The sequence below is a fragment of the Cyanistes caeruleus genome, chromosome 4 (assembly GCF_971803275.1).
Source record: "Cyanistes caeruleus chromosome 4, bCyaCae1.hap1.1, whole genome shotgun sequence".
Taxonomy (NCBI): Eukaryota; Metazoa; Chordata; class Aves; order Passeriformes; family Paridae; genus Cyanistes; species Cyanistes caeruleus.
The window spans coordinates 35,254,247-35,277,775 of record NC_141704.1 but is presented as its reverse complement, the minus strand read 5'-3'; the positions used below and the strand labels follow the sequence as shown (position 1 = coordinate 35,277,775).

Below are 23,529 nucleotides of genomic sequence, written 5' to 3'. Positions count from 1 at the left end.
TGGATTATCACTTTGGCTGGGGGCCCTGTTTGAAGGTTTCTGTTTGGTCTCTGAGTCCTGAGACTGGTATTTCAGTGGACTCCTTCCTGGCAAGTCTGGCTTTGTGATTGAGGACAATAAACCCCTTTTTCTTTTAATAATATAGATAACTGCATTCAGAACATTTCAAACTTGAGAAACTGCTTTACCAGCATTTTACAAATAGGGTGGGATTCTTTCTTTGGCTGTTCCTATGGAAATCAGGTGGTCTGTGTGTCTGCTTGTCCTGTCCCCATTTTCAAATGATCAGACACACCTGAATATAGGGCAGTGGTCTCTAAGGTATTATGGTACTACTGGTTTGGTGAGACTATGTGTTGGGCAGAAGTGGAAAGTCCCCAAACTGCAAAATTAACTTTTTCATGTCAGGGGTACTGTACTCTTGCTTGTAACATGCCCTCACATCCTTGCTGGGATCCTCAAGTCACCCAGGATGAGCTGCTTGAGAGCTGCTCTTTGCTCCTTGCCTTCAATGGTACCAACATGCTCTGACTCACTTCAGTGCCACCTTCTTGAAAATTCATGCAGTACTGTTTACTTCAGCTTAGGCTGGGTTTATCTGAGTGTCTGTCCTTAGGCTGGGAATCCATGCAAACCCAAAGTTCCTGAAGTAGCTGGCTTCTATTTCTAGCTATGACAATCAGCCAAAGACTTGGTGCTGTTTTATTTACATTTAATATATTAAATCTGCCTCTCTCAATTTCTCTGTGACAGAGATGTCACAGATGGGCAACATGAGTGGGAGTGGACTCCTTTTCTGGACAAGCACCATCCTCCTCTGCTTCTCCCCAAGCTCCACCACCCACTTAGAAAAATCCCAGGGAACCCATTTCCTAGATCACGGACAAAAGCAGCAAAAGCTCCCACTAAGAACAGGGACAAGGGACATTCCTGAGGCCCAGAGTAGCTTTTCAGGAAGCTCACACAATTTGGCAGAATGAAGAACAACCACCAGGGAGGCAGGGATAGGCAGAAAAAAGCTTCAGCAATAAGACATCAGAAATCTTTTTCTCAGGAGCAACTTAAGGTAAACTTTGTGCCTCAGTGCTAAGTTTTGCATGGAGGAGTCAGAAACACGATCTGACATTTCAGGTGCTTGCTCTCAGGCAGGAGAAAAGGAGCTAAAGGTGAGGTCTCTGCTGTCATGTCAGCCTTGCAGATCTCTCCAGTGGCAGCACAGAGCACCTCATAGCACTCCTGCTGCCATTTTACTGATGGTGTCCCTTTCTGGAAGTGCAAACCCAGTGTGATAAATTATTATGTTCTTATTTACTCAAGATCTTCCCAGCTAGGGTAATGACAGAGATTTCTGTTCAGCAATAGAGGATGGAGGCAGTAACAGATCATTGTTGGAGTGATGGCACAGAGAGCCCAGACAGGTCCAACAATGCAGAAGAGCTCCAGGGGCTGAAAAAGAAATGGAACTTGGGACATCTGTGTATCATTTGTCATCAGCAAGCCCCAGGCAGTGATAAAAGGGCTGCCTGAGGGACGTGCTGAGGGACGTGCTCTTGCCAGACAGACCTCTTCTCCTGTGGTGGGCTGAGGACAGGCACATAATCACACGTCACTCCCTTCTGCAGCTTGTTCAGCACTTGGCACAAACAGGACCTTAATCCTAATGAGATCCCTGGGCAACTCTAATGAAATGACTGTCCTGACTGCAGTCATTACTGTTCATTTCAGTTTTACACTCTGGTCTCAAAATAGACAAGGGTCTTTTTAGGAGATACTGAGTATGTCCTATTTATTGTGCAGTATTGCTATTTTATTTAACGGATCCTCCAGTAGGTTTGTTGGTTCCTCCTCCAGTTCACTAGTGAAATGGCCATCAAGAAAGACAATCACCTGCCTCAACGAGCTGAAGTGACAGACAGATGCTTGGCCAAGTAACACAGGGGAAGGTGTGTTCTTCAGACATGTACAGATATTTGGTATATAATATATGCCCAGCAGAGATTCTCATTCAATGTCTGCTGTATGAAAATGTAAACAACATTGTCACTAATCTTACCAACCAGACAGCAGGGTTCTAACTGCTTCTGTACCCAGTACGTGACTCATATTTTCCTGATAAATCTACAGTAACATTTTCCAGTGAAGCCATGGCTGTAGGTGGGAGACAGTGAAAAAAAATCCCAAATAATCCCAAATAATCCAATTCAGTTGGTGCCAGGAAGTATTGTAAGCAGATCCTATTACTGGAACAGAGGAAAAAAAAAAACATGTTAGTTAAAGCCCAGGAAGGACAAAAGTGTCTTTGTTGGCAAAAGTCTTTAAAGGAATATTCTACTGTGGAAAATAGTAGAATGCAACTTCTATGATACATATTGTAAGTAAAATGTGTGTTCTTATGTGATTTTTTGACATCTGTATTGTATCTTAAAATTACAACCTCAGTCATGTAAGTAGACAAAAAAAGGACAGGTAATTTCAGCAGAAGACACCCCAGGCAGCTTTTTCTGACCAAATGAGGGGGAATGTTGAATCCAAAACTTTCACCTCATGCCTGCAGCACTGGAGCCTTGCTCTTCTTGTACACCTATCCTGGTTTTCCTCCCAGTGCCTGGCTAAAAGGATCACGAGACAAAATGGAAAGAGCTCAGAAAGAAACTTATTACCAAGCAGATGACTTCCAAAGCTGCAGAACTACTTGAGGTGGACTTGGATAAAGAGTTTTCCATACTGAGGACTTCATAAGAGATCTTTGTACTGCCTTCTGATACTTCATTTTGTAGTGATTATTGTTGCAATATTGAAGTAAGAGGGAGCAATGCAAGACACTATAGAAAGGAAAGGTTATTTCAAACCACACTGATTTCACTCACTCAGACGAACACCTTTATAACCACATATTCAGAAGGCATTTGTTCATACCATTCCATTTTCTTGCAATCACATAAAAGATCCAATTCATGGGCTCTGGAGTTCTCGTTATGTCTCTGGTGTTTCTCTTAGTTTGGCCACCATATGCTCATTTTAGATGCATCTTTTAGATGCATCATTAGAACTCATCTTTCTTTGTCTCCTCATCTAGGTGTCTTAGAGCTCAATCCTGTTCTTGATCTCTCCAGAGATCTAGTTTGTTTTTTTTCTATTAAATCTTAGGTGTACTCTGCCTCTGGTTTTAGGATTCATCTGGTTTTAAGCTGTGATTTGTTGTTTTTTTTTTCCCCAGTTTGGATATTCACGAGGATCTGTGTCAATATGCTGGGATCTTAATGTCCTGCTAACCATCTGCCATCAATATGAGCTGTTCTTGTAGCCCTTCTTATGCCTTTCTTCCCAGTGCTTCCACACTCAGACATCTTCTTTGTTCTCCATTTATACTATTTTATTGTTTCTTTTATAATGTAAAGAAAATTGGGATCACTAATGTCAAAGATACCTCTGGCAGAGTGGTGGCTTTTGGAGTCCAGTGCCATTTTAGGAAGAAGGAAAAATTAATCTAAAAGGACTGATTTATCACAGAATCATAGAATATACTAAGTCAGAAGGCACCCATCAGGATCACTGAGTCCAACTCATGGCCCTGAGAAGAAAACCCCAGGAATCACACCATAAGCCTGAAAACATTGTCCAAATGTTTATTGAATTCCTTTTCTCTTTCCTTCTCCTTTTAAAATTCTTTCCTGCTTTATGTGAACACAACATTTCTTAATAAAAATAATCAGTTGCCAAGTTTAATACTAATAAATGAAAAATGTGTATCCAAAAAGCATGTAAACAGTGTGAAATGAATACTAAAGCAGGTCATCAAGTTGAATTATTTGACTATCATGTGATGTTAGGAACATTAATATAATTTGTAGTTACGCACAAAAAGATAAGAATAATCAGATTTCATACTTCAATAAATAAGAATGCCTTTCTTCTTCCCACAAACAGCATTTCACAATTAGCTGTGTATTGTGTATTTCCCTCCACTCCCTAGCATTCCTTTGTACTCTATCTGATATTAACAACAGAAGCTAAGACCAGAGGCTTAATGTGCCACAGAAAAAGTTACTTGCTTATTAAGACAACATTTATGATACTTTAGATTCTGAACTGAGATAGAACAAAGAAATGGATATAATACTACAGAGATGCTTGTAAATACTTCAGTGGCCTCCTGCATTCAAGACAAACAGAACATAAATGTTTCAGTCTAATCTTGGCTTCACAAGGATTGGCAGATTTGGGATCTAAGATGTTATCCTAAGTATGTTGGCTAAAAAAAAAATAAAAAGCAGCATTATTGTTATTTTTTTTTTATTTACCAGATGAATGAGAAGAATGAAACCACAGCTGCTTTCTTATCTCTTCCTATGTCTGTACAGGAAACAAGGCGGGTAAATCTCATCTGATCCCAAAAAACTAATCAGGTCAGGACATTTTTGTGTTCATGTGGTGAAGCAAGTGGGATGGGTGTGGAAAGAGAGATTTCTGTTCCCTTTTCCCATAAAAGTGCAACCCAGAAGCATGCTCTGTTTATATAGACAAAGTTTGAACATTTTGCTTGCCCTGTTTTTAATTGGATTCTTGAAGTACAGGAAATGCAAGTTTCTTATATGGGTTATTTAATCTCTACAGAAGAGCCTCTGCCAATTTTTTCAGCATCCAAATAACATTAATATTATCCTGCCTCTTCTTTCTTTCCCAGACTGAAAGAGAAATATGCTGATCAGTGTATATGGACATGTGTGGGTGGGTGGGGGTGAAGCCAAAGGAAGCAACAGAGTTAGCTCTTAGCCCTGAAATGTTTTGGTTGCTTTATTCAGTGAACTGAATAACCTTGGTCTGACTTCTGTGAAATTTTAGTCTTCTCTGCTCATGAACTTCCTATTGCCAGCCAAACACAGCTGTTCTGGGAAGTCCTGGCCAAAAAGAGATAGTCAGTCTTTGAGGTAGCTCAGTGATATCCCACGGAGTATGCTGAGCATTGGAGTTGAAGGCTTGAGCCAGGCTCACTTTTTTCCAACAAGCAGAACTGGAGAGCAATGAGCTCCCATTAGACTGCACTGCTGACTCTAAATGCTCCTATATTCCTAGCCACACTGAGATTTTTCTAGGACACTGGGCTTTGTTTTGAAGCTTGATGGATTACAGGAAGTAACTTTGAGGATCACAGCTGCATAGAGGTTGTGTCTGGACACTAATCTCTGAATTTCAGTATATTAAATGAAATTTAATTTTGCCACCACAAACATAATACAGTGGCTAAAAACCTCCCCAGTTCACCAACCAACCAACCAACCAACCAACCAACCAACCAACCAACCAACCAACCAGCTAACCCCCACAGCTCACCAACTACAAACTTCTCTTTATGGTCATGATTAATGTGAAGACAGGCCTGAATTCTGTAAGTCAGAGCAAGTGGCAGAAGAATTATTGTCTCACCCTCTGAATTTGTTCACGGAAGAAGGATCTGAGCCTTTTAATGGTGTTTATTTTCAGTCCTGCTCCTTAGCCCTGGGATACTGGGCAACCATTTGTCCCAGAGCCCAGTGACATCCTTCAGGTTGGACATGCAGGTGTACTCCACATCCATGAGAAGGATAAAGCTACTGAAAGTTATTACATAAGATGGAAAGAGAATCTTCTAAACTGCCCAAAATGTTGGAGGAAGCATGAAAGAAAATAACTGTAAGATGGTGTGGAAACCTTCCTCACCCACAGAAGACTTGACACTACCTGTGACCTTCAGACAGTGGTTTTTACAACAGTCTCAAGACTATGCATAGATCCACATTGTTACAAACAATATGTATTTTCACACTGGAAACTTATTTTTTCAGAAAGTTGTAATGCTCGGGGCAAAACTTTCCTCAGGGAAAGGTCAAAACAGGATTCAAGAAAGGTGTTTAAATATTTTTGAAGAAAAAAACCCACCACTTACTTGTTGTGAAATTACTCTTTTCCCCCCATTCCATCATGGAAGTGGAAATTAGTCATTGCAGTTATTTTGAAAAAAAAAGTTTGGTTGATATGAAACTAGATTTTCCTGTTTATGTGCTCCCTCTTTCTTTTAATCTTTGGAAAATTTTAAATCTAGTTTTGAAACTTTTTTTTCCCCATGTTCAACTAGCATTTGAACTAGTTTTAGTTTTAATATTGAGTAGCTGAGTGAGTTTGCCAGAGCTAACACACATTCAGATATGTATATCAAGTTCTTTAAATGTCTGAAATGTGTTCAGTTTATTTTTATTTCATAGTCTTTTGACTAGCTTCTGTGTTTAAAAAACATCTCCCTTTCTAAAGCTTAGTGTCAGTATGCTAGTTTTCAGCACGATTTATTCCATGAGGTTGTTGACTTTAATTATATTGTGGATACTCAAACACTCTTACTTAGTGGCTCAATTATTCTTGCTTCTTGGATCAGTTCCTAGGTATTACTTAGGACTAGATGGAAAAGTAAAAATAAAGTCTTGTTTTCTCATGTGCTGTAGAACTAGTTGTTCTAAGAAGCACTTGTTTATTATGTTGAGAAATCTCTTTGTAAGCCATGGACCATGTGGTGGTTGACTAACTTACATCCTGAAACGCAGAAGCAAATTTGAAAAGGACTGTCCACATTGGTAAATCCAGTTACTTGATACTCTGGGCAACCTGGGTTTGGAAACCCTGCTCTGTTGCAGAACTGATAGGGTTTATTCCCTGACCGGAATGCTCAGCAACTCTGCTGAAGCCTTCTTAGTATGAGCTGGACACTCAGTGAGGGACACATAGATGTGGATCATGGCTTTAAATACAGAGGCTGGAAATGGGACTTCTGCTAATCACGAGAGCTGTGGACTGTGAAACAGCCCCTGGTGGGTACTGGAAACAAAACCTGACTGCTAGTCCATTGTCCTGCTAGAAAGGCCTTGAGGTCAATGCAGGGATGGAGAAGCAATTCCTACAGGCTATGGTGAAAAGGTCTGTCATTTTGGGTGTGAGTGCAAATCCTACTGTCTTTTAGTCTTCATCTATAGCACTTCCCAGCAGAATTATTCCATGAAGGGAGTGACCTGGGTATGCAGAGGAATCCTGCTGAGGTCTCCCTGGTAACTCCTCCAGTGGCACTGACAGATGCCCCATGTCGCTGGCAGACTTTCAGTAGACATCTCAGAATCAGTATTCTGTCCTTGCCTTTGTGATTGTTGGTTCATAGTTTTTTGTTTTGTTCCCCACTTCCAGCTTATGAGATTTTAATTTACAGCAGGATTCTTACTGCTAATCCTGAGGGCAGACCTTGCCTTTGCCCTATTGCATATTATTCTGTTCCTGTTAATGAAGATTTAAACGTCATCCTTTTCATTCTGTATGAGCTCTCAGACTTCTTTTTCACTGCTGTTGCCGTCCTGCCTTGTGTATTGACAAAATTCCTCAACAAGCATTCATTTTTAAAGCCAGTCATTAAGAGAAGTAAAGTAAAGTAAAGTAAAGTAAAGTAAAGTAAAGTAAAGTAAAGTAAAGTAAAAACTAGTCCCAAGAGAAATTCAATCGGCAGTTTCTCATGATTTCTCCTTTCCACTGCTCAAGTTTTTGCCCCATTTGTGTGTTTCCTTACAACCTTGCCATTTTTGTTTTAACACCCATTTTCTCCTACTTACCTAAGAGTTTGTCAGATGGCACTGGGGCCAATGGTTTACCAGTATCCAGGTAGATGAGGGTGACCAGATCTTCTGAGTCCTGATTTCTTTCAGGGTTCAGCATGTCATAGGACTGAAAACTTAGATGACTCTGAAGGGTGGTAGACAAGGGCAAGGAATGGCCTCCTGTTTGCACTACTTTTCAAAGGTGGTTCCTGATCACATACCCTTTGTCTTGAGGAAAACTCAAGACTGCTGTTCTCAGGCTCTGAGGACCAACAGCTGCTTGTACAAGGACACAAATAACATGGTACTGCATTGCCACAGTGAAGTCTGAACCTTCCCCAAACTCATAGAGCACTATTGGAGCTAAAGATAAAGCCCTTGGACAGGAGCTTCTCCCTGTTCTCTGTCCAAACAGTGATGGTTCTCTATCTCCATGGATATGCTATCATTTTCATTTTGGGCCAGAAGCCCAAAGCCCAGTCCAGCAGCCACGTGTCCTGGGCTGCCCAGCACTGCTGTGAGTCTGATGTGAACAGAGGGTCTCAGGGGTTTGGGTTTGTGTAAGCCAACTCTTTGCCTTGTACCATGTGGCACTTTTGGGGTTTCCCAGCTAACACCTTCTTAACGTGAGTTTTCAGTCTGATATTAGCCTGCTGCTGAGAGGGGGGTCAGTTGTAAAAGCAGCATGACATGAGATGGAAGAAGGCTCCTGGCCTACTGTTCCCTGTGGAAGAACAGGTGCCCTGGCTAGCACTGTAGCTTGAGATAGAGCACAGCCAGAAAAGGAGGGGGTAAAAGGTGAGGGGGTTCTTGCAACAAAGAAGGAGACTGGAGCTTGTTCTCGTATCTCTGTCCACTCACTGCTCTCAGGCACAGAAAGGCAGCCTGGATGTGGCTGTGTCCCCACTAGCCGCTGGTGTGTGCTCTGGCTCTCTCTCTTTTGGCTCAGTTCTTTGATGTTGCTGGCTTCCTGGCTGTGGGCAGAAGGTGGTTCTGATGGTAGCCTGGGGGTGGATCAAGAGTTGGAGAGGGGAGGAGTCACTGATCGATGCTAATAAATAAAAGGTCCCTCTTCTTCAGTCCAGGGTCCAAGACGCCAAGAGAGCTGCCCCTTGAGACAAGAGCTGCAGACTGGCAGGGAAGCGACAGCTTAGTGAGTATGCAGGGACTGCCTTGTTTTTCCTGGACAGCTGCTTATTATTATTATTGCCTTGCTGGTGCTTCACCGCTGTAAAATGTTAGGAGTGTTTGCTACAGCATGTATAGTGTTGTGATTTTCCACTCCAGCAGCAGACACATCAGGGCTGCTTCTCTGACCCCTCCTTTATTTGTGAGCCTACAGAGAATTCCCTGGCATATGCCGGTTTTTCTAAGCTCCTTTCTGTATTTCTAACCAGTGGATGCTGCAAGAAAGCAGAGGGATTGGGTTCACTGTGCTGCATGGTGTGTTACCCTCAGGGCAGCCCCGGTTGTTGAGTAGGGGAGATGTGTGCTGGGAAAGTATGGAGTGCAGGGGGAGTAGAAAGGAGTGTTTTTGCAAGAGGAAGCATTCCCCGAAAGAGAGATTTGTTGGTATAAGGCTGTGTAGCTGGCATGTTCATTCATCCCTTGAAAAATGTATTGCCTCTGTGGTGAGGAATGAAACATTTGGGTTAAAGTGGTGTTTGTGGCTGTTCTCCTGTGGTTGATGGCAGGGTGTGCTCCAGGCATTCTGGGATCAGAGTCCTCTGAAATGGGAGCAGAGTCTTCTAGGGAGCAGAAAGCTCTGCCCTGAGTGAAGACAAATAAAAAGGGTTTGGCTCAAAAGTGTGTTGGAGTTTCCCACTGGGCAGCCTCACTTTCATTCCAAAGTACACCCAGCATCTTTCTCTCTGTGCCCCACTGCTTTCCCACTGGGGTCAATCCTCAAACCTCTCCCTCATGTTTTCCTTTCTTAGCAGCTACTGTACAGGATATTTGGGAAACCTATAAAACCCAAATTCAAAAATAAGTCCAAAACTTCTAAGTTTTAAGAAATTAAAAGGATCCCAGAGCAGAGAATTTCCTTAAAGAGACTGGAGTAGCGAGGCACAGGGTGGCAGCAGCAAAGTCTCAGTTCCCTTTTGACCTTGTGTCTATAGCAAACTTATGGCTTTTCCCCAAGTTTTCCTCCTCATTTTAGGCTAAGCACTGAACAGGCAAGAAATTGATGTGTGTGGAGGGACCTTGATGGTGCAGGACTGACCTGCTCTCCACATGGGGTGGGATAACGGGGATGAAGAGCAATTCTTTCTCTTTGGTCTGAAGTTGAAGTCCCTGGTCAGTTTTTTCTTTCTCTCTCCTGAGACAGAAGGCTTCAGAAAAGGGTCATGAGTTTGGCACTGAAAGGGTAAATTGCAAAGCCAAGTGGTGTTCTTCCAATGAATTTCACTCCTCACTGATGAAGTGTTAGGCTCTGGCTATATGTTCCTGTAATTCTTGGCAATGTTACCTTCAGTGTGGCTTCATGGAGTGGCCTCTGAAGGTGACAGCAGTGACAACGGCACAGTGCTTCAGGGAGAATGGTCTGCACCAAAGTGCACTCACTTTGCATCCTGCCAGTGAGAAATCCTGCATATACACATAGACAAAACAGGCAGTAGACATAGCTTGGATGAGACAAAAGAATGGTTCCTGTGCTCTAGGTTCATCCCCAGGCAGTGTGTGGGGGCCCACCCCCATCACCGCCACTGCAGGACACCCACCCTCCCTCTCTCCCTCCCTTCCTCCCCTGCCTCTAGCAAACTCTCCTTTTCACCCAGCAGGGATAGCCATCTCTGTAACTCCTTTTCTCTTTTACTGCCTTCTACTGTTCCAAGAGTTGGAGAGTGGATCACCTGATGTTTTGTCCATCTCTGCTGCCCATGATATTGGATCCAGTCAAACTCTCAGGTGTTAAAAGGCAAGGTAATTCTCTCTGAGACTGCTGGCCATGAAGATTCATCCCAAAGGAAAAGCCTTATATTGATGTGTGACTTTGGTGTCCAGTGAGGCAAGGACTGCTAGGGCTAGACCAGAGAGGGAAATGTTTGCCTCTGACTCCACCGAGATGCTGTCCTTTGGGATGCAAGAGGAGCCTAGGGTCAGCACCACAGTGAGAGCCTTCAAAGATGAAGTTCTGGGTTACTTGTCACTCCTGAAGCAATGAAGCAGGAGATGAAAGGGAGCAGCAGGGTTGTATTCCTCCTCTGATAGCTGGCAGTTTGGCATTGCAGCAGAAGCCAGCTGGAGAGGGGGGGACTGAGTGGGACAGGAATGTTTGAAGCTTCAGGCTCAGAGTCTCCATTGGCAAAGCTGACAGAAGAGTTTGGGCTGGTTGTATCCAGACGGAGTATGATGAGAGGAAAGAGAGCAGATCAGAGGAAAAATCAGAAAAACAAATATTTATATTTGGGATCAACACACACCTCTGCCTTTGGGCCCCTGGCAGCCTGTGAAATTCCTTCCACTTGCCTAGGCCAGCTTTTCTGAGTGTGGAGTGCTAGTGACATGTTTGCCTCTGGATTATGTCCCCCAGCCCTGAACTAAGACAGGAAGGGGGCATGCCCCTTCCTTCCCAAAACCTAATCTGCTAATAGAGGATGTTCTGTAATAGATCCAAGAAGAATGTGTACCAGCTAGCTGCCACCTTGCCCAGGCTCTTTCGCAGGCTCCCTCCTTTGCTCTGTTTTCATAATAAACGTTCTACTGCTAATTTTGCAGTCAGCCCAGGATCTCCAGCTACCCTCAGTGAGAAGAGAGCAAAACACAGTGAGAAAGACAGAGTGAGAGATTCCTCCCTGCACTGGCACAATGCGCACTCTCGTCATCCTCACGCTCCTGGCTGTCTTGGTGATGGCTGCCATTTGCTATGGTAGGTGACCTTTATTACTGGATAGAATGAAAACTCCAAACCTGAAGAGATTTATGGGTCTGTTCAGATGTTTGTTATTTTACTTTGTGTCTTCTTTTCCCTTAACTTGATCTCTTGCCTGCTTTCCTGCCCCTGAGTCAGATCTTCCTAGTCCTGATCCAGAGCTGTTATCTCATCATTGGAATTCACGGTCCAGGATGTTTCAACCCCTTCCTCTCTGTTCCAGCTCACCTCACAGACTGCTCCTCTTTTTGTCCCTTTTTTTTTTGTCTGGACTATGATAGGAGTGCTGATTCTTAATTATTCCTTACTAATTGGAAGATTTGCCTTTTTCCTTTTGTAATATCCTTCCCCTTTTCCTGTGAGGCACACAGTTCCATATTGGTGAGATTAAGATGCTGCTTCATGCAAGAGTCAAGTGCACTTCAGTGTGCTAATCCATTCTGTAAGAACACATGCAAGCTTTGAAGGCAAATTGGTATCCTATCCACTGTAGTATCAGGAGTTAGAAGGTGAGGAACTATGCTGGAGAATCAGGCTGGATGACCAAGCATGAGTCTGGAAGCACTGAGTAAATCACCAGGTAGCTCTGTATTAAACTCCTGAGTCCTTTAAATTCCTCATTTAAATTCTAGGTCACCCCACTGACCCCTTTCTCTTCCTTTCAAACATGTACCTTAAAACCTGGCTTCTCTGATTTCTATTTGTGTTCTATTGATCTGAATATGAAATACTGAATCCCACCAATACAGTGTCATAATACGTGTTTCATTCTTTCTTTCCACAGAGTCCCATGAGAGCATGGAGTCCCATGAGTATCTCAGTAAGAGATTGCTTTACTATTTCATTGAATTTGAAGAGTGCTACAGATCATTTACTTGTACTTCTACTAGGGATAAAATACGTAGAACCACTGAGCCCAGGGAAAATGAATTTACTGAGTGTTGCAGCTTCAGAATGAAAAGAGAAGAGTTAAAAGAAGACTTCATGTGTTTTGGCACAAGCTCATACTTCCATTTTGCATAGAATAGAATAAGAATTGGAAAACAAAATTTGAGAACAGAGCTCAGGTCTCTGTTATGTGTACCAAAACCAGGTTAGCTGACACTAAAAAAATAACATTGCTCAAAAATCTCTGAGATGAGCATGGAAAGATATACTGTAGAAGCCACATACAGAATTTATTCTCCCCCAAGAACAAGGAGAGCCTTACTCTAAGCACCTTGGAAGCAGGCAGGGTATGTGAATAGGAGGGGTCCTCTGTCTGGAAGAGGGAGAGTGTCACAGGGAAGGCATGAAAAGGGTGGAGAGTCTCTCTTTGGAACAAGCAATATCGTGGAGAGGTTAGAAAACAGGTGAATTGACACTAAAAAGAAATTAGGACATCTGGAAGAAGAACAAAGTAAATAGCAGCACAAAGGCACATGTAGAAGCCAATATCAATTACATCCACAGACTCCTGAACTCTGCAATAGGACTGTAATGATTCTCAAAACAGTCAGAAGGGACTTTCAGGTCCCTCAGTCCAAAACTGCCACACAGACTTCTCAATGACTGTCTAATCCTGGATGCAGAGAGACTTACTCAGGCCCTTCCTGTGAGCAATTGCACAATTTTGTAGCTCTTCTGAGAGTGCTCAGATGTCCCATGGTCTGTGTAGCCTGGTGCCAGCCTCTTTTGGCCCTCTCCACTCACTCAGAGTGCTGGGGCAGCAAAATCACAGTAGCATTCCCTTGGGTGATTTGAATAAGAGCAGAACAAGAGAAAGCCTGCACATGAACCAGCCAGGGGACAGGAGGGAATATTAAAAGATCCTGGATTTCATTGTACATGGGAGGGCAGACAAGGAGGCTGTTATAAAGGAGGAAACTAGCTTTTGTTGAAATCTGACATTGAAAAAATGCCATTCTGAATAACCCTTTGCCTTCTCAGATCCCTTCCTCAACAGGCGAAGGGCCAGTGACTTCATACAGGCTGATTCAAGACTAAGAGCCATCACTCAGGAGAGGTATGTCATGGACTCAGGATGCTGAGGTTGAGAGTGGGAAGAGATTCTTCCTTGCCAAGCACAGGCTGGTACCAGGGGTGGCAGCCACGGTGACTTGTAAGAAATCTCAGTCCCACTTTTAATGCAATGTACCATTTAAATCCCCAATCCCAGGAAAAGCAAGAAATCAGATAACAGAGAGTGGGTCATTTGATTAGGGGACATGTCACATGCTGAGAAAGACTGATTAATTTTTCTGAAGGAAGAACCAACAGAAGGAGAGAGAATGGGTGTGGGATGGTCAAAAAGAAAGCTCAGTTTGAGATCAAATTCTAGTCCTTAGATCTCATGCAGAACTTGCATGGCCTTTTCTAAATCAAAGGGCCATCTGAGGGCCTTCTTGCCTCATTCATAAAATACAGACATAACCAATTTCATGCCTTATTCAAGGCTTGTAAAAATAAAGACTGAAGCACAGAAATAAACTCATAGCAAGGCATAAGGCAAACCTTCTCCTCAGGAGCTTTGCAGAATAATTCAGGTCTTTTTTCTATGCATATTTTTGGGAAAGAACAGAAGAGCTGAAGAGAGCAGGCCAGGGAAGGCTGAAAAGGGAGGACTCTTCCTCAAGATAAGGCAGGAGCTGTTCTTCTCTCCCTGCCACCTTACTTAGCCCCTCAATAAAAGGTTGCCTGAGGAGGCAAAACATTCCTGCTGTAGTCAGGTCACTCCCCAGGTGTGGTAAACACAGAAGCTGGTGTGCAAAGAACTCTGTAGCTGGATGACAGACTCCGCTGCTGGATCCTTAATCCCAGTGGGGAGTTTCTGGACAGGAAAGGGCTGTAGACAGATATTTTAGATGACAGCACTTACCCCTCTTCTCTCCTTTACAGGATCAGGGAGCGTAGTAAGGCGCCCCAGGAGCATCAGAGGGAGCTCTGCGAGGACTACTACCCCTGTGAAATGTACGCTTTTCGCCACGGCTACGCTGCTGCTTACAAACACTATTTTGGGAGGAGGAGGACTAAGTAAAGGATGACCTGTCCCCACCCTGGGGCCTGGAGTCCAGGGTATCCTCCCCAAAATCGCAATGGCTCTGAAACATACTCAGTTGCTTGTATCTCTGTATGTTATCCTGCCTGCTGCTTCTCTCCCATGTAGCCATGGATTCCTACGCTGTGTTAATTAGCGCTGAGCTGATGTAGCAGAGATCACAGAGAGTTCAGGATGTGGGTGTTTACTACGAAATAAATTGCTGGTTTGATACTATCTTCTCATGACTCACAGTATTTTGGAACGGGGGTATGCAATTTTCCATGAAGGAACTGAATTTATCACACATTCTGTTGTAGATTATGGGGAAAACCACTGTTACCTTTCAAGCATATGGCTTTGGAAGAATCTATAATGTTCTTGCTCCAGGTTCTACAAGTGGCTTCTTTCAGAGGTCACTGGACAGTGTCAGCTCCCAGTCCTAAGACATCTAAAAACAGTGGGGTGTTCAAAATGCAGATGCACTTTTTGAGGATCAAATATTTCCTCAGTTGGAGAAACAAAATCCAGAAGGCACCTATTTAATCTTGAAACAAAGTTAGGGTGAGAGTAGGTGACAGAAAAAGCCTGTAAATTGCTTTTTGTTTATCCAGCTACCATCAGGTCCTGATGCTTGGTGCTCCTTTAGAAAGGAGCGTGTGGTCCAAACTTAACCTGTATTTTCTTTTGCAATCCCCTTTCAAAACCCTTCCACTTGAAACTAGTCTGGTAGCACTTGAAAGCTGCAGAAATAAAAGCTGGAGAGGGGCTCCTGGTGGTAAATAAACAGAAAAAAAGAAATCCAATGTTTGGGGTCAGGCCAAACTTTGTTCAGGTAGAACAATTTAATTTTACTGTTCACTAATGGTTTGAAATCAAGATGTGGCTTGCCCCTGTGCAGAAGTTACTGATCACCTTCCTCAGCCTCTGAGGAGTGAGCATGGCTGCATTCTGCTCACCATCACCAGGGCCTGTCCCCAGGCCAAAAGGCACCAGTGCTGACATGTCCTGGAATTCAATGCTGCTCTGGGCCTGGCAGCAGCCACAGCAGCTGGGACAACCCTTGGTGCGATTTGTGTAGGAGATATAACATGTATCTCAGCTCAACACAGATGGTTTCAACATTCACATTTCCAAGCTTACACAGGCACCTGCAAATTATAGAAGTTGTAAAGATTCATGGCATGCAATCAAAGTCTGTGATGTATAAAGTATAAAATTGTTGACTAAGCTGTGAAATTAAGCCTGGAGCCAAATCTACCTGGCCCATTAGAAACATGCATTTTCTTCCAAAACATGCTTCAAGGTTTTGCCAGCTTTGAAACTGAATTTTGGAAAGAAATGTGATTTATTTATTGAAAACACTTCTGATAGGAAACTCCACCCTGACAGTTTTGTCTAGAAATAAAAGTGAGACAGAAATAATTTAAGGAAAAAACCTGTACAGACCAGGTATATCCGCACACACTGGTTCTCTGTGTTCTCAAGTAGGTGAATCTTGTGATCACCAACTGGAGCAAACTCACATAGGCTAAAATCAACAGCTCTGCAGTGTCTGGGTTTGACTTGACACTGTGGCACCACCACAACAGAAGGCACAAGGTCTAGTGCTGTCTGGGTCTGTGTCCAGAAATATCCAGTGATTCCAATCCCCAGTTAACCAGTATAAATAATGAATAATACCAGAGATTTCTGTGGGATTTCATTAGCGTAAACAACAACCAAACAGATTTAAGAGACTACATGCTGGTTAGAAAGCTTGGGAAAATATGGGAGGATAAATAAAGCTATTTGGGTTACTAGAATTGTACATTTATATTATTTCAAATATTCATCTGGAAGCATAACTTTCCTAGAATACCTATTATTTTTAGATGTTTATTTACTTTTTAACTGTTGCTCTTTTGCTGGATTAATATATATATACAAGACCTTTTCCTGGACATCATTACTATATACATTCAGCTTTCCTGGACTGCAGAAAAGTTAACAGGGACAAAAGTTGGGGTTTATTTTAATCCTGAAAATTCTCTAAGATAAAAGACAGTGTTTCTAAAATTGAGAAAATCCCTAATGGCTCTGATTTTCCTTGGGAGCCTCCTAAACTTTACTTCTGTAACCCTGCACATGGGTCTGAGGAGGCTGGATATGAGGTGGAGGAAAATTATGTTTCCGCTAGAAAGAATGAGCACACTTTATTTTAAAAAAACCCACAAAACAGCTACCCAGACTTGGTCCCTTGGTCTGTTCATCCAGGAGGAGACCTCATTGCAGTGTACCACATCCTCCTAAGGGGCAGTGGAGGGGAAAAGGTTCTTCACCCACAGAGGGTATTTGGGCACTGAACAGGCTCCCCAGGGCAGTGGTCACAGCACCAGCCTGACAGAGCTCAGGGAGTGTCTGGACAATGCTCCCAGGCACAGGGTGTGACTCTTGATTTGTCCTGTGCCAGGCCAGGAGCTGGACTTGATGATACTCGTGGGTCCCTTCCAACTCAGCTTATTCTGTGATTCTGTGGTTCCTATGCTGTTTGTGGGATGTGGCTTTGGTAACTTGGGTAGTGGGTTTGGGGAGTGTGGGGTTATTGACATGTAGTAGCCCATACAAGGCTCTTGTCGTACCAACTAACTTCAGCCACCCAGGTCCTGAAGCATAAAACACTTTGGGAGTCTAAATGTTTATTTGACTTTTAGACAAGAGAAGCCAAAATAAAACTTCTGAATTACGAAGATTTCCAGGAGGAAAATATAAAGATCTTCCCTCAAACTGACTTCCAAAGTTTCTAAAAGTATAAAAATCTCATCTCTCTGAAGTGATTTGGTGACACTGCGAAACTGTCTGAAGAGCTACTGTGTTTGCCCTGATGCAAACTAATTTACAGGTTCCTTTACTCTCAGGGTAATGAGTCAAGGTGGGGTGGAGGAAATAGTCACCATTGTGTTCAGTCTCATTTGAGAAGCTCCACATGAGAGACCCCCATCACGTGAAAATAATTGCTCTACTTCAGTGTGTGCTGGTCTCTCCCCTGGCTTTCCAGCATGACTGAATGGCTTTGAAGTTTCTAAGAAAAATGATTTTTTAAATCCAGTTGTTTTTCTTCAACAGCCCCATTTAAAACCTCAGATAAAATCTTCTGGAATTGCCCTGAGTCATGAGATGGATGCCAAAATGACTGCCAGGACCAAGTATCTCCTGGCCCAAAGGATGGGTTTTGTTTTGGAGCGCAGACACAGGAACACAAGCCAGATCCCTGATCTCTCCAAGAAATCACAGGATATAAACTGCTGCCCAAAAGCAAGCTCCGGAGAACTTCAATAACCTCCAGGAAAGCTCTGAGGTTAGGGAGAGTAGCGCAGCCAAAGAAGACATGAGGAGTCTGCTGGCACTGCTGATCGTGACTCTGGTCCTGGCAGCACTCTGCTGTTGTGAGAAAGGTAAGGGGACATCTTCCCAGGAAGGCTCTCAGAGTGCTGCTGAACCCTGCAGCTTGCTGTCAGCCTCCCTGCAAACTGGGAGAGACACAGAGCTTTTGCGGGGGGAGGAGATGCACCACCAGTCATTTCACAACTTCAGATCTCTGTTGGAGAGAGAGTCACGGATGAGAGAGGGCTTGGGAACTAGACCCCTGTCTTTTGCTGGGCATTTTCCTCCACTGGTCAATACCCATTCACCCCCACTTCAGTTGCATATTGACTTGCAGCAGAGAATTTGAACATTTTAATATGTTCAATATTTCAACTGGTTTATCATTTAGTCTCTCTCTAAATGCTGGGTGTTAATAAAACCATTTTGGGAGAAACAGACCTTGTATGTAATTGGGGGGAGCTGGATTTGGCCAGTCAATGGTGGGATTCAGTTACAGAGGAGGACGACCCACAAGCATAGAAGGACTCACAAACAGACTCCTTTCTGTCTGTCTGTCTGTCTTCCAGATCCCAAAGAACCCTCCGCATCTCTCAACGCTGACAGTGAGTATATCATACTGACTGATGCTCAGCTCCATTCTCCCGCATCTGCCCTCTTTCTTCCCTTGGACAGGTTCGAGGGCTGAACAAGAACTGTGCTGAGTCCCTCTCCAACTCTTCCCTTTTCTGTCTCTAAGTCTGCAGTCCCTGAGGTGCTGGAGCATGTGCAGCAATGCAGAGCAGCAGGCGAGCAGGTGACACGTGGGCAGCCAGTGTCCCTGTGCCAGCAAGGCCAGCATCCCTCGGGGCTGGCTGGTGCCAGAGGCCGCATCTCCACAACCCCTTAGCAATGCCCTGGCAAGGCATGAGTGAGGCAGTGTTAGCAGCTGGATGCACCTGCCTTCTGTGAAACAGGGTTGTGTTGGTGGAGTCTCCCTGCTCTGACCTGGCTTCAGAGACCTGCCCAGAGTGACTGCTGCATCCCCAGGCTGTTCTGAGAGCAGAAGCTCCCACATCTATGGATTGTGATGCCCCTGACAAATCCTGCAACAAGAAAACCTCTGAAAGAGGGGGTTTCCTTGGCTGCTCCTGAGGGCTGCAGTCCCTCCTGTCAGGTCACCTGGGATGCTGGGTTTTGCACCTTGGGTTGTTCACACCTTTTGCAGCAAGCTGATCCTGGCAGAAATATGTACGGAAAATCCTTTTTGTTCTCTCGTGTCTCTCCTTTCTCACACTTTAAAGGATAACATTGCTGCTGAGAAGCATGAAAGCTGGTGTTTTTCCAGTGAGCCAATACAAACACAAATCGGGAAAGAGAAAAAAAAAAAGAAAAGACTTTTCAGGGAAAGGTGGTAGTTTCTGACAACTCATTAACTGGAAGTTTCTGTGTAGTTAGTATTTTGATCCAGACTAAACCTCAGTTTGCCAGAGACAGGATACCTCCCACCTCAAAAGAGAAACACTGTCAGACACTGCATGATGATGAAGGAAGGGACAAACCCCACCATCTCCCCACAGGCAGAGGTTTTAAAATCTTTTTCCCCCAGAGACAGCAACAATTTTCCAGTTTCTATGCTGAAATGTCTGTTGGTGTGCAGCTGCCTGTGTTGCTGCTGTGCTGGCACCTGGGCACCTCTGCTGCTGTGAGACCATCCCATGGAGCGAGGCTGTGCCGTGCTGAGCCCTGACTCGGGCTGGGAAGAGGCTGTACCTGGTGTTTGTGGGGTCCTTCACAGCACCAGAGTGTTGGCACAACAATAAAACAAAGGAGCAAAGGTGCACACATGACGTGTTAGTGGAGAGCAGGGACAAATGCTCTCATGGCTGAAACACCTCTTATGTTCTCCAGGTCCTTAATGCTGGGATCTTTGCACATCTTGGGTGTATTTCTCACTGGGTGATGTTTACTGTCACTACTTTATAGTCGTCACCTTTCATGGAACTCTGTACATGTGAGCATTGGTATTTCTGCGTGCTGCCTGTTGCTCATGGCTCACTGGAGGTGCTTTAAGGTCTTCTGGTTGGTATCCCACATCATTTTTAGTCTGAGTCAAGACACAGAAAGGAAGCCAAGATTCTAAAATTAAGTAGGCCAGAGAGAGGGGGTGTCATTCTTCTAATTTTTTTCTTATTCATATTTTATGCCTTCTGCACATCTGCTGTAGACTGAGATTATGCTTCATGATAAGGAAATTGAGTTTATAACAGAAAAAAACCTTGCTTCATGAAGATGTGAAGGCTGCAGTGAGGAGGGAAGTTTGAGTGGGCAGTGGGATGGGGAGAGCTGAACAGACCATTAGGAGAATTTGTGGCATCATTTGCTTGTGAAGAAGGTAGATTCTAATTTTCAGAGGTTAGACTGGTCTGTGTGCTTCAGTACTGCATCTCCAACCTGCTGTGTTCTCTCTTGACAGGCATTAAGATTAAAAAAGAAGTTGCCAATGCCTTTGTGAAGAGGAAGAAGAGATCCAGCCCTTACGAATGGTAACAACTCAGGAGCTGGGCTGAGAGCTGGACTCTGGGTCTGTTCTGAAGAGGGGATGGGAAGGTCATAGGGCATGACAAGGCATTATTCTGTTGTACAGCTATGTTATTTCCTTCATGTATTGAAGGAAAAAGGTGGTAGGAGACATTCAGTTCAAAATGGTTCTTTTTTTTCATTAAAACCCATTTGAAGGCACATAGCTGGACTCTAGTACTCCTCCCAGAGAGAAAGACAGCACTAACTGTGCTAGCCATGGAGACAGTGGGATACAAGTTAGAAGCTGCCCCAGCCTACAGCGTCTTCAGAACCAATTTTTAGAATAATGAGAATCATAGAGCCTTGGTCATTGCCTCTGGTTTCCCACAAAGGAAGCACAGCTTTGTTGCAGGAATGAGGATAGGTCAGATTGGCTGTTCCTTCTGGAGCTGTAGAACACACATTTATTTGTGCAGAAAGTAGACACAAAGGTTTGGTGAAATCCTAGCTATCTGAGAAATTTCAGGCAATGCAAGGATGTTCTCCATATATTTCCTGGAATATAAGCTACTCTTTCCTATACAGAAATAAAGTAAAAATTCATGAGATACTGTTGGGATTTCTGTGGTGGCGTGTACAGTCTTCAGGAAAGATTAACCAAACTTAGAAGAAGAACTGAGAATGACACCCAAAGTGTGCAGCTGAGACTAAAATATTTGGGCTTTCTTAGCCTGGTAAAAAAAACAGAAGAAAAAAACTACACGGGGATAGTGCTCCTGTCTACAACAAAAGTGAGGATAATTAGAGAAAAGTGTTTAAGCTAAAGGAAAATGATGGCTAGTGGGCAAAAATAAAGGTAAGAAGGAAGTAATAAAATCAATCAATCAATCAATCAATCCTGGGTAGTTGCGGAATGAGATTGAAGACAAAAAAAAACCCAACAAAACCCAGATCCTTACAGATTCTGTGATATCCTTTGCTGATAAAACCTCAAGAGCAAATTGATTTAAGCTGGGTTCAATCCTGTATTCCCCAACATTGATCAAGTAGCCTATCCCTGTGTAAGCAGATGTTTAAGTCAGCATGACCAGCCCTCTTTTGGGTCACACCATTTCTCTCATGTCAGTGTCAGGTATGTGAGCGGTCGCCAGCTGCATTGGCCGAAACTGGAGAATGGCATTTCTGTCTTTGTCTGCTCCAGGTACTTTGAGTATTATAAAAGTCCAATGGAGCAGATGCATGAGCGCTGTGAAAACTACCCCCCCTGTGACTATCTCTCTGATCAAGTGGGATTTGCCTTGGCCTACAACCGCTTCTTCGGGAGATACTGAGGATGGGAAGGTCTCTCCATTCGTTTGGCTTGGAACACTCCGAACCCCACAGGAGAAGGAAGGTTGTGGTTGGGAAGGAAGGAAGGAAAGCACCTGGACCAGCATCTTCTTCTGTAGTCTCCCTATCCAGCTGGAACACCAAGGCAGGGATTATCCCACTTGTTGAGTTTCCATTAACTTTCTTCCTTTCATCAATAAAGTCTCTATTCAGACATCTTTTGCGGTATTTTGAGTTTCACCAAGAGACTCTGTCTTACTTCCTTACACCTGAATCCCCAGCACACAATAGGTGAAAAATGGTGATTACTTTCAAGATAACCACTCCATGCCTTAGAAACATCTCTAGATCTCCTACCCTCTTCTGCAAAATACAGGAAGATTATGGAAGAAGAATGTCACAATGTGATGGATCTGATCCTGGAATGCTCACTATGAAGAAGGAAGAACACCTGTTCCAATTAGTGGGAAAGTTCAGTATTTTTATGTAGTATAATCACATTAAACATGCATTGCAGTAGGATAATTTTATAAAGATAGAAGTGTGCAAATGCTCTTGCATAGATAGCAATCAGTTTCTGGTACACTCTTCTGATTACTCTGTCATAAACTTTGCCTGTATAGTAATAATAAATAAATCCCCAAAGGTGTGTTTAAGGAGTCCTTTTAGATGAGCCCTTGCATTTGTGTGTTGTTTTTCATGACTGTAAAAAATGGCCTTGAATTCTCTTGGTTTTTTTGTTTTGTTTTTTTTTTTTTCCCAACCAGTTTCTAGTGAAACTAAAAATACCCAGCAGAACAGAAAAAAAAAATAACCTCTTCTCCTCTGTTGCTTTTGCATTTATGCTGAAAACTGAAAGTATCTAAACAGCTAAAAAATTATAAAAAAAGAAAAAAAAAGCTATAAGCATTATGAAATTAAAAAAAAAATTAGTTCAAGGATGGATTGAAATTGGGGCAGTTTTTTGTTTATTCAAGACAACTGGTAACTAAATATATATATTATATATATATAATATACTACTAATATACTCTGTCAGCTTTCCTTCCCTGACAGGTGGATGGCAGATCACACCTCCAAGGACAGGGACTGCTGATGCTCAGGAAACTTGCAGAGACCAAATCTCTCTGGTTACATGTAAGCTAGTGCAACCATCCCCAACTGCTAATTGCAATAAATATTGCTTATGTAACGTGAGCTGGTGTGCTGCTTCTTTCTGTTCCTCTGTACAACCTCTACCTGTGGTAAAAGGGATGCCTGGAAGACACAGCCTGCTTTTGTGAGCCCTGAGGAGAAGGAACTCAGTGCATGAGGACTCCTTTTCCCCTGCCATGGCCCAGTGTGAATCAGAAATGATGACATTAAAAATTCAGGGCATAGATTCAGCACTCTGTGACACTGGGGAAGAGGAGGGCCAGGCTTCACCTGAGTCACCATCTACTCAGATCAGCGTTTCTCTGAAAAGCCTTGTGCTGAAGTAAGGACACGGGATAAGTGTGCAGAGATGGCTGCCAGTGTGAGCCTTGCATGGCAAGCTGCTGTGGTTTGCACTGGTGATGCTGATCTTGGCCAAGGAGAAGACACTTAATTAATATCTCTGCTTGTCTTGGTCAAACACCTGTGACTGGTTCCTCTAGTGACATAAACTAATGGGGCTTCACTGCTCACGGTAAAACTCTCCTCTGAAGGACATCTAGTAAAAATTAAGAATGCTTTATTGAAAACAAGGAAATTTTTGCATGGAAAAATACTAGAGAGATTAGCAGAATCCTAACATCCAGTGTACTAATAAAATAGGGGTTTTTTTGTTGTTGTGTGGTTTTGCTAGCACAAAAAGTTTC

The 23,529-nt window shown here is 43.3% G+C and overlaps 2 protein-coding genes across 2 annotated transcripts; both read left to right on the top strand.

The window, feature by feature from the left end:
- Positions 1-4,079: 4,079 nt before the first annotated feature.
- MGP (matrix Gla protein) lies at positions 4,080-14,731 on the top strand. Its single transcript, XM_023928611.2, has 5 exons — positions 4,080-8,757; positions 11,325-11,475; positions 12,263-12,298; positions 13,408-13,483; positions 14,356-14,731. Exons 2-5 carry the CDS (start codon positions 11,415-11,417, stop codon positions 14,492-14,494), a joined length of 312 nt encoding a protein of 103 aa, XP_023784379.1. The 5' UTR covers positions 4,080-8,757; positions 11,325-11,414; the 3' UTR covers positions 14,495-14,731.
- Positions 14,732-17,599: 2,868 nt separating this feature from the next.
- Positions 17,600-22,356, top strand: LOC111930546 (osteocalcin-like). The gene is made up of 4 exons (XM_023928620.2): positions 17,600-17,928; positions 18,427-18,462; positions 20,313-20,382; positions 21,561-22,356. Exons 1-4 carry the CDS (start codon positions 17,862-17,864, stop codon positions 21,688-21,690), a joined length of 303 nt encoding a protein of 100 aa, XP_023784388.2. The 5' UTR covers positions 17,600-17,861; the 3' UTR covers positions 21,691-22,356.
- Positions 22,357-23,529: the final 1,173 nt, after the last annotated feature.

Bases quoted from the DNA above. Each gene is read 5' to 3' on its own strand.
- LOC111930546 (XM_023928620.2), top strand. From the start codon at position 17,862: ATGAGGAGTCTGCTGGCACTGCTGATCGTGACTCTGGTCCTGGCAGCA. The intron at 18,463-20,312 runs GTGAGTATATCA...CTCTCTTGACAG, and splicing joins CGCATCTCTCAACGCTGACA to GCATTAAGATTAAAAAAGAA. The intron at 20,383-21,560 runs GTAACAACTCAG...TGTCTGCTCCAG, and splicing joins AGATCCAGCCCTTACGAATG to GTACTTTGAGTATTATAAAA.
- MGP (XM_023928611.2), top strand. From the start codon at position 11,415: ATGCGCACTCTCGTCATCCTCACGCTCCTGGCTGTCTTGGTGATGGCT. The intron at 11,476-12,262 runs GTAGGTGACCTT...TTCTTTCCACAG, and splicing joins GATGGCTGCCATTTGCTATG to AGTCCCATGAGAGCATGGAG. The intron at 12,299-13,407 runs GTAAGAGATTGC...TTGCCTTCTCAG, and splicing joins GGAGTCCCATGAGTATCTCA to ATCCCTTCCTCAACAGGCGA.